A 10,770-nucleotide genomic window follows, 5' to 3' on the forward strand; every position below is an offset into this window, starting at 1 on the left:
TTTCTGCACAGAGCATAGCACAGTCTGACATAGATCAGCACACCTGACACTGCCTGGACCTGCACAGCCTGGTTTAGCACTGCCTGACACAGCCTGGTTTAGCACTATCTGACACAGCCTGGTTTAGTACTGCTTGACAGCCTGGCCTAGCACTGCCTGACACAGCCTTGTTTAGCACTATCTGACACAGCCTGGTTTAGCATTATCTTACACAGCCTGGTTTAGCACTATCTGACACAGCCTGGTTTAGCACTATCTGACACAGCCTGGTCTAGCACAGCCTGACACAGCCTGGTTTAGCACTATCTGACACAGCCTGGTCCAGCACTGCCTGACACAGCCTGGTTTAGCACTATCTGACACAGCCTGGTCTAGCACAGCCTGACCCAGCCTGGTCTAGCACTGCCTGACACAGCTTGGCCCAGCATGGAGGCTGCCTCCCAGAGGCGTGAGCCGGTGAGTGACCTCTCCCCGTTGTCTGTGTTCCAGGTCCTGTCGTTGGGAGCGGATGTGCTGCCCGAGTACAAGCTGCAGGCCCCTCACATCCACAAGTGGACCATCCTTCACTACAGCCCCTTCAAGGCGATGTGGGACTGGCTGATCCTGCTGCTGGTGATATACACCGCCATCTTCACCCCCTACTCAGCCGCCTTCCTCCTCAACGACCAGGAGGAGGAGAAGCGCTGGGAGTGCGGCTACTCCTGCAACCCCCTGGCCATCGTGGACCTGATCGTCGACATCATGTTCATCATCGACATCATCATCAACTTCCGCACCACCTACGTCAATGAGAACGATGAGGTGGTTAGTCACCCGGCCAGGATCGCCATCCACTACTTCAAGGGCTGGTTCCTCATCGATATTGTGGCTGCCATCCCCTTTGACCTGCTCATCTTCAGGTCCGGCTCTGACGAGGTAAAGGGATCTATCTGGGCAAGTTTTGTTACGCAGGGTGGTGGGTGCCTGTTGAACATGATCCCAAGTTAAACTTATCTCCTCTGCCTGCATGTGATGTAGATATCCCTCCATTCTCTGCCTATCCAATATCCTCTTAAATGCCATTATCATATATGCTGCCACCACCATCACCACCATCACCACCATCACCACCATCACCACCATCACCACCATCACCACCATGCAGACATGATAATGGCATTTAAGAGTGTTGTGGATATGCAGGAGATGGAGGGATATCTAGAACACATGCAGGAACAGGAGATTAGTATAACTTGGCATCATGTTCAGCGCAGACATTGTGAGCCAAAGGGCTTGTTCTGGTGCTGTGTTCTATGTTCACATGAGCCCCAGTTACAGTGATAGACCTTTCAGTGTAACAGCATGGCAGCTTCACCCACAGTTTAATTACAGCTGCTAACTGCTCAGCGCCCCAGCCTCACAACTGCTGTGGCTCCAAATGTTCTGCCAATCTCTGAATTACAGCTCATGGTGAAGCCACTGGGTCCGTAAGCATGTGATACATTGGGCAGGGTTCATGGGCGGTAATGTTCCTCCCTCTACTCCCACTGTTTGACGTTCAACCATTGCACAGTGTCAACACTGACCTCCAGATCAAAACATGGCTGGCCTTTACATGCATCTCCGTACTCCCCTTTCAGGATGTGAATGATGCCCCCAGACAGTTACACAGCCCAGGCCGCCAGTGAGCACTGCAGGGGTTGATGCACTGTGTTATCCACTTCCCCACCGGGATGGCGCTGGACATCCCAGGCCTCGAGTGTGGTTGCACCTTTACTCTCAGCTGGCTCACCGTGACCCGGCTTGCACTGTTGCTGTTGCTTCAATCCCTCTCAGTGGTCAGCAGGTGCAGCTTTCAAACGGGCAGGCTGGAGCTTCAAAGTGCAGCTGCCTAGTGCTGCTCTTGGCTCCGACCCTCAGGACCTTGCCTGGCCTGCAGTCAGGAGATTCAGCCTTGGATCCTCTACCACAGTTTACCTTTGCTCTGTTCCTGAAGAGAACAGGGGGCGGCACGGTGGCGCAGCAGGTAGGGTTGAGACCCACGTTTCAGTGCAAGAGACTCGCGTTCGATCCTGACTGCGGGTGCTTATCTGTACAGAGTTTGTACGCTTTCCCTGTGACCTGCGTGGGTTTTCACCAGGAAGCTGCGGTTTCCTCCCACACTCCAAAGACGTACAGATTTGTAGGTTAACTGGCATGGTATAAATGTAATATTGGCCGTAGTGTGTAGGATAGTATTAGTGTGCGGGGATCGCTGGTCGACGTGGACTCGGTGGGCCAAAGTGCTTCTCTAAATCTGTATCTCTAAACTAAACTAAACTAAACTCACAAAGTTACATGGTTCACCTGTCTTAAAGGCACAACAGATGCGTGAGGCAATTTTCAGTGTAGAGAGTGCTGTGTTAGCCGGATCGACGCTGGGTCGAAGAGCAGTCAGCAGGGACAAGGATCCTGGTTTACACAAAGTCTGAAGAAGGGTCCTAACCCGAAACGTCACCTATCCATGTTCTCGAGAGAAGCTGCCTGACCCACTGAGTTACTTCAATTCTTTCCATCCTTTACATAGAAACATAGAAAATAGGTGCAGTAGTAGGCCATTCGGCCCTTCGAGCCTGCACCGCCATTCAATATGATCATGGCTGATCATCCAACTCAGTATCCCGTACCTGCCTTCTCTCCATACCCCCTGATCCCTATAGCCACAAGGGCCACATCTAACTCCCTCTTAAATATAGCCAATGAACTGGCCTCAACTACCTTCTGTGGCAGAGAATTCCACAGATTCACCACTCTCTGTGTGAAAAAAAACTTTCTCATCTCGGTCCTAAAAGACTTCCCCCTTATCCTTAAACTATGACCCCTTGTTCTGGACTTCCCCAACATCGGGAACAATCTTCCTGCATCTAGCCTGTCCAACCCCTTAAGAATTTTGTAAGTTTCTATAAGATCCCCCCTCAATCTTCTAAATTCCAGCGAGTACAAGCCGAGTCTATCCAGTCTTTCTTCATATGAAAGTCCTGCCATCCCAGGAATCAATCTGGTGAAACTTTCCGCTAGTAAGTAGGAAGCAGCAATGAACAGGCCATTTATAGGTGGGCAGCCATTGTTAGTGGGGCAGCCACAAGCTCAGTCGCGGCTATTTACGACTCGGACATGGACGGGTGAGGGAGTGACATGGAACATGTCCAGAGATACCGATGACGAAAAATGAATGTGAAAAAGAAGAAGTGAAGGTCAGGCTAGAGTGGACGTGGAGAGGATGTGTCCACTAGTGGGAGAATCTAGGAGCCTCAGAATAAAAAGACGTATTCTTTAGAAAGGCGATGAGAAGGAATTTCTTTAGTCAGAGAATGATAACAGTGGAATTCATTGCCATGGATGCCTGTGGAGGCAAAGTCATTGGGTATTTTCAAGGCGGAGATTGACAGATTCTTGATTAGTTAGGGTGTCAGAAGTTATGGGAAGAAGGCAGGAGAATGGGGTTGAGAGGGAAAGATAGATCACCCATGATTGGATGGCGGAGTAGACTTGATGGGCCGAATGGCCTAATTCCGCTGCTGTAACTTCCGAACATGAGAGTTGTGTGATGGGCGCAAAGACTCTGACAGGAATGTAGACAGATTAACTGGGTAGGCACAAGGAAGAACATGGGAAATATGAGGTCATTCGTTCTGGGCAAAGAAGAGAGAAATAGAGTGTAATTTAAGTGTAAGGACAATGAATCCGATACGCACCGGGACCTGGTGCATGGGTTCATGAAGGCACCCACTGATCACGGGGGGGGGGGGGGGGGCAGCGTGGGAGAGGGAGGGGCTGCTGTTGAGGCAGGAGTACTGCAGGCAGCTTGATCACAGCAGCCTAGGGAGGGTACACATGTGCAGTTAGTGCAGTGTGCAGTCCTGGGTGCAGGGCGGTACTACAAGGAAAGGCAGATTAAGTTGGCCCTATGCTGTCTCGGGTCAGACGCACGAGGGCATTGTAGTGTGTAATATCTAAGGGAGGTTAATGGGTTATAACAAATGGCCTCTTCTCCAGTATTATAACTTCACAGCAGCTCAAGATTAAAATGAGTAATCTTTACTTTAGACTTTAGAGATACAGGGCGGAAATAGGCCCTTCGGCCCACCGAGTCCTCGCCGACCACCGATCAGCCCCATACATTAACACTATCCTACACACGAGGGACAATTCACATTTTTTACCAGAGCCAATTAACCTACAAACCTGTACGTCTTTGGGAGGAAACCGGAGCACCCGAAGAAAACCCACACAGTCACAGGGAGAACAGACAATCTTCGTAAACAGACAGCACCAATAGTCAGGATCGAACCCGGGTCTCTGGCACTGTAAGGAAGCAATTCTACCCCTGCTCCCTTGTGCCGTCTGTCTAGGGTTGCCAACTGTCCTGTATTAGCCGGGACATCCCGTACATTGGGCAAAATTGATTTGTCCCATATAGGACCGCCCTTGTCATGTATTAGGCCCGGGGGGGGGGGGGGGGGGGGGGGCGCTGTGGGCCAGGACAGTGTAGGCCCGGACAATGTAGGCCCGGGGGACGCTGTAGGCCTGGATCGTGTATGCCTGGTGGCCCGGGCGCCGCCTAACGGAGGTTGCATAGCAACCCGCCTCCCAGCCCGGGTGGAGCGGGAGCACGTGGCCGCTGGCTGGGTGAGGTCACGCGGGGTGCGGGGCAATGCAGAGGGCGGCATAGCCCTCATCAAATCATCCCTGAGAGAATGGGATTTGAGAGACACTGGTCTTGTGCATAGGTTGAGTGTTGAAAGAGAGGGACTCAGAGTCACTGAGCACTATTTAAATTTTTAGATTAAAAAAAAAATCTAAATAGTGCTCAGTGACTCTGAGTCCCTCTCTCCCATTCTCTCAATCAGGTATCTGTACAACTCTCCTCAGTCCCTCTCTCAGGTGGATATCAGGTGTAACAGTCCCCCTCTCTGAGGCAGATATCTGTCCACAAAATGAATGTCTCTCAGTACTTCTCTCTCAGGAGATATACGGACATGTCCCTGAGAGTGATTGGGAGACACTGCTTGGTGTCCAGATATCTCGATGAATTTAGGCACTCATTGGGGCTCCATTGGGCCACGGTGTGAGTTGTGTGAGCTGCCTGCCCCATGTCTCACCTTGCCCCAGTGAAAGTGTGATGTTGCAAGTCGACTGACTGTTTCACTGAAAGCATTTGTCGTGGCCGGTTTTTCGAAAACAGATTTGCCAGGCTGGTGATGTGGGGCAATGCAGAGGGCGGCTTAGCCCTCATCAAATCATCCCTGACCAGACAGTTGCCATGGCAACAGATTGGCTGAGCACAGCAGTAATTGTGTCACAGGCTGTGATGTCAGTTTGCTAATGGGTTCTAATGCAGTGTTGGAGGGAACAGCAGACAGCTCAATGTAAGACTTAATGTTACTTTTACAGGGGCAATCAATGATTTCAGCAAATAGACAGATTGAGCCAAAAAGAGCTTCCACCTGTCTCTTCCAATCCACGTCTAAGTGTACGTGAGCCCAGCACGTCTAAGTGTACGTGAGCCCAGCACGTCTAAGTGTACGTGAGCCCAGCACGTCTAAGTGTACGTGAGCCCAGCACGTCTAAGTGTACGTGAGCCCAGCACGTCTAAGTGTACGTGAGCCCAGCACGTCTAAGTGTACGTGAGCCCAGCTCAAGCAGAGTGCAATGTTCTCCTCTCACTCTCAGCACCGCAGCAATAGAAGGTGCTGAAAGCCTCACGTTCCATCTGCTGCCCATATTCTGGTCCCTGTCTAAGGATGTCGGGTAATGGGGAGAAGGCAGGGGAATGGGGTTGAGAGGGAAAGATAGATCAGCCACGATTGAAAGGCGGAGTAGACTCGATGGGCCGAATGGCCTCATTCTGCTCCTATCACTTTTGAGCAGAAATTCGCCCATGCAAAATTCACAAATCACCACCAACATATTCAAGATGAAAAAATAATAAACACAAAATGCGAAAGTAATAATCCTAGAATTTATGAACTTATGAACTGTCTCTGTTTGCCCAGGTCAGTTCATGGAGCTTTTTTCACTCTTCACCGCTCCCTTCCTCCCTATTCCCTATTCCGACCCCCCCCCTTCCTTCCTGCCACTCAAACATCCCCTCCTTGATCCATTCTTCACTCTCATTTCCTTTTCTTCTTTCCTCTCCCTCTCCCTCTCCCTCTCCCTCTCCCTCTCCCTCTCTCAATCCTCTCTCCCTCTCCCTCTCCCTCTCTCTCAATCCTCTCTCCCTCTCCCTCTCCCTCTCCCTCTCCCTCTCCCTCTCCCTCTCCCTCTCCCTCTCCCTCTCCCTCTCCCTCTCCCTCTCCCTCTCCCTCTCCCTCTCCCTCTCCCTCTCCCTCTCTATCCTCTCTCCCTCTCCCTCTCCCTCTCCCTCTCCCTCTCCCTCTCCCTCTCTCAATCCTCTCTCCCTCTCCCTCTCCCTCTCCCTCTCCCTCTCCCTCTCCCTCTCCCTCTCCCTCTCCCTCTCTCAATCCTCTCTCAATCCTCTCTCTGTCACCATCCACCCATTGCCTGCCCCTTTACTTTTTCAAGCTCTTCTTCCTCTAATTTCCCTTGACTTCACTTTTTGGACTCTTCACTTCTCTCCTCACATCACCTTTCATTCTATCTCCTTTTACCTCTTCCTTTCTCTTTCTCCTTCATCTCTGCAGATCCCTTCTCTCTCCCCTCATTGATCTCCCTCCCTTTTCTAATGTCTCCTCATTGGGAGACATCCTCTGATGTCCCAATAGACAATAGAAAATAGGTGCAGGAGAAGGCCATTCGGCCCTTCGAGCCAGTACCGCCATTCAATGTGATCATGGCTGATCATTCTCAATCAGTACCCCGTTCCTGCTTTCTCCCCATACCCCCTGACTCCGCTATCCTTAAGAGCTCTATCTAGCTCTCTCTTGAATGTATTCAGAGAATTGGCCTCCACTGCCCTCTGAGGCAGAGAATTCCACAGATTCACAACTCTCTGACTAAAAAAGTTTTTCCTCATCTCTGTTCTAAATGGCCTACCCCTTATTCTTAAACTGTGGCCCCTGGTTCTGGACTCCCCCAACATTGGGAACATGTTTCCTGCCTCTAACGTGTCAAACCCCTTAATAATTTTATACGTTTCGATAAGATCCCCTCTCATCCTTCTAAATTCCAGTGTATACAAACTTAGTCGCTCCAGTCTTTCAACATATGACAGTCCCGCCATTCTGGGAATTAACTTAGTAAACCTACGCTGCACGCCCTCAATAGCAAGAATATCCGTCCTCAAATTTGGAGACCAAAACTGGACACAGTACTCCAGGTGCGGTCTCACCAGGGCCCTGTACAACTGCAGAAGGACCTCTTTGCTCCTATACTCAACTCCTCTTGTTATGAAGGTCCCCTCGTGTCTCTGTGCATCTCAAGGATGGAGAGAGGTTTGATCTAGATTGTGCCTCATTCGCCAGGAGAGAGTGAGGGGCTGGGCAAGGGACGCCTGGGTAGAGACCAGGTCAGCATGTCAGCTTGACGTTGGAGGTCAGAGAAAGGAAGAGGTAAAAGGAGATGGAGTGAAAAGTGATGTGAGGAGAGGTGAAGAGTCCAAAAAGTGAAGAGTCCAAGCTTGATGTTGGAGCACAATCTTCAGGGTGCAGGGTCCTGACATCAGGGAAGTCCCCTTACCAGTCTGGACTTGACATCTGAAAGTTCAGGATCCCCTTGCTTCCTCACTCTCTCTCTCTGTGGATCCCTGGGCATCTGGTCCATCCAGCAAGGATGTAATAGTGGTAGAGAGCCTCAAGTCTCTGATGGCAGCACAGGCAGCAAGCGAGCACGCAGGCTGCTGAGTGGAGTTGCTGGAAATTCGAGTTTACTTTGAAATTGAGTTCAGTTTATTGCCTTTGGCAAGCAAACAGGATTTAGTTTAGTTTAGAGATATACCGCGGCATCAGGCCTTTCAGCCCACCGTGCCAGCACCAACCAGCAATGTACACTACACATTAGTTACAATTTACATTTTTTAACAAAGCCAAATCAACCTACCAAACCTGCACGACTTTGAAGTGTGGGACCCGGGGGAAAACCCACGCAGGTCACAGGGAGAACATACAAACTCCGTACAGACGGCACCCGTCATCAGGATGGAACCCGGGTCTCTGGCGCTGTAAGGCAGCAACTCTACCGCCGTGCCATCTTCAGCAAAAGGTGGTTGGCCAGCAGGAGAAGAGTGGATATTGCATCTAGATGTTACAGAGGCCTCAGGCATCTATCTGCAGAAGACCTTCCTTCCTTAACGGTCCAGTAACAGAATCATTACACCACTTACTCACTCTCAGTTATTCCATCTATAAATCAAACTCTTCAATTAAATTGCCTGTAAGTAATTGTGGAACGTCTGTTTCTAACATGCATGTCATCCAAATTCCTTGTTGAGAATTCAGCAAGCCACTCGCTCCAAGTCTGTTATTGTATGTATAAACCCCTGGACACCTTGACTAGATTTCCCCAATAGCTCACTTCTACGTAATTGTTATTCTAAATTGTAATCACTCAATTGCCTCAAAAATGTTCCGAGCTTTACAGTATTTTGAGGTAACCTGTTCTGTATGCAAGTGCTGAATTGGATTCCTTTGAGAGTGGTGGGGTGGAATGGCAGATTGGAACAGTCCTCTGCAATTTCCAAGAGTGCTTTGCTCTATTTATATCTTGCTCTCGCTCTCCCTCAGTCTCACTTAAAGTGATGGAAAGAACAGCACATACATGCCGGGTACAGTCTGAGTGAGACTGGGTCAAGGAGCAGTGGAATGAACAACACATAGTTGCTGCTCATTGAGTGAGACTGGGTCATGGTGGGGGGGGGGGGGGGGCAGAATGAACACGTGTGTAGAAAGGAACTGCAGATGCTGGTTTAAACAGAAGATAGACAGTCTGAAGAAGGGTCTCGACCCGAAACGTCACCCATTCCTTCTCTCCCGAGATGCTGCCTGACCTGCTAAGTTACTCCAGCATTTTGTGAATAAAAACCTTCGATTTGACCCAACATCTGCAGTTATCTTCTTATATATAGACACAACAAGCTGGAGTAACTCAACGCGTCAGACAGTATCTCTGGAGAAAAGGAATAGGTGACGTTTCGGGTCGAGACCCTTCTTCAGACTGAGAGTCAGAGGGGGAAGGGAAAAGAGACATATAGACAGTGATGTGGAGAGATACAGAACAAATTAATGAAAGATACGCAAAAATGTAATGATGATAAAGGAAACACATAGATGCTATTTGCTGAGTGAGACTGGGTCACAGAGGGACAGAATGAACATGACAGAGTTAACATATGATGAGCATTTGATGGCACTGGGCCTGTATTTGCTGGAGTTTAGAGGAATGAGAGGGGACCTCATTGAAACATACAGAATAGTGAAAGGCTCGGAAAGAATGGATGTGGAGAGGATGTTTCCACTAGTGGGAGAGTCTAGGACTAGAGCTGACAGCCTCAGAATTAAAGGACATTCTTTTAGGAAGGAGATGAGGAGGAATTTCTTTAGTCAGAAAGTGGTGAATATGTGGAATTCTTTGCTATGGAATGCTGTGGAGGCCAAGTCAGTGGATATATTTAAGGCAGAGATCGATAGATTCTTGATTAGTACATGTGTCAGAGGTTATGAGGATAAGGCAAGAGAATGGGGTTAGGAGGGAGATATAGATCAGCCATGATTGAATGGCAGAGTAGACCTGATGGGCCAAATGGCCTAATTCTGCTCCTATCACTTACGATGTTATGATCTTATGAACAGCGCATGCCTGCTGCAGTTTGAGTGAGACTGGGTCATAGGGCGACAGAATGAACAGCTACATGTTGGCTGCATGCTGCGACCCAGCCGCTCATGGGATGTGACCCTTTGTGTTGCAGACCACCACGCTGATCGGTCTCCTGAAGACAGCCCGCCTGCTGCGGCTGATGCGGGTGGCCCGCAAGCTGGATCGCTACTCCGAGTACGGAGCCGCCGTGCTCCTCCTGCTCATGTGTACCTTCGCCCTCATTGCCCACTGGCTAGCCTGCATCTGGTACGCCATCGGCAACGTGGAGAGACCCTACATGGTTCACAAGATAGGCTGGCTGGACAACCTGGGCGACCAAATCGGCAAGCGGTATAATGACAGCGATGCCTCGTCGGGACCCTCCATCAAGGACAAGTATGTCACGGCTTTATACTTCACCTTCAGCAGCCTGACCAGCGTCGGATTTGGGAACGTTTCGCCCAACACCAATTCCGAGAAGATCTTCTCTATCTGCGTCATGTTGATTGGATGTAAGTTGTCTTTACTCGGTGTCAGAGATGAAGGGTGTCACCTTCCAAACTTTTCTCACAAAGTGCGGGCTAGACACAGAGTTCACTTGCACCTCCTCCAACCTCATCTCCTGTATCCATTGTGTGCATTCTTGTATATCGGCGATCGTTTCACTGAACACCTACGCTCAGTCCACCTTAGCCTGTACGATGTCCCAGTAGCTAAACATTTGAACTCCCCATTCCTGCACTGACCTTTCTGTCTTGGGCCTCCTCCACTGTCAGAGTGAGGCCACACGCAAATTTGGTGAACAGCACCTCATATTTCGCTTGGGCAGCTTACAACCCAGCGGTATGAATATTGATTTCTCTCTTCTCAAGTAACCCTTGCATTCCCCCTCTCTCTCCGTCCCTCCCCCACCCTAGTCATCTTGACAGGCTCACTCTTTGTTTCCCTTCATTGTCACTTGTTCCACAGCCAACAATGGACCATTGTGGGCTCCACCTTTCT

At 49.9% G+C, this 10,770-nt stretch overlaps 1 protein-coding gene across 1 annotated transcript in view; it reads left to right on the top strand.

The window, feature by feature from the left end:
• The window catches only part of kcnh6a (potassium voltage-gated channel, subfamily H (eag-related), member 6a), a 109,656-nt gene that overhangs the window by 82,865 nt on the left and 16,021 nt on the right, over nt 1–10,770 (top strand). The window contains exons 6-7 of the mRNA XM_078424849.1: nt 490–915; nt 9,881–10,280. Of these exons, the coding sequence (XP_078280975.1) occupies nt 490–915; nt 9,881–10,280 (826 nt within the window). The remainder of the gene's footprint in view (nt 1–489; nt 916–9,880; nt 10,281–10,770) is intronic.

The sequence above is a fragment of the Rhinoraja longicauda genome, chromosome 29, assembly GCF_053455715.1.
Source record: "Rhinoraja longicauda isolate Sanriku21f chromosome 29, sRhiLon1.1, whole genome shotgun sequence".
In the NCBI taxonomy this organism is placed as follows: Eukaryota; Metazoa; Chordata; class Chondrichthyes; order Rajiformes; family Arhynchobatidae; genus Rhinoraja; species Rhinoraja longicauda.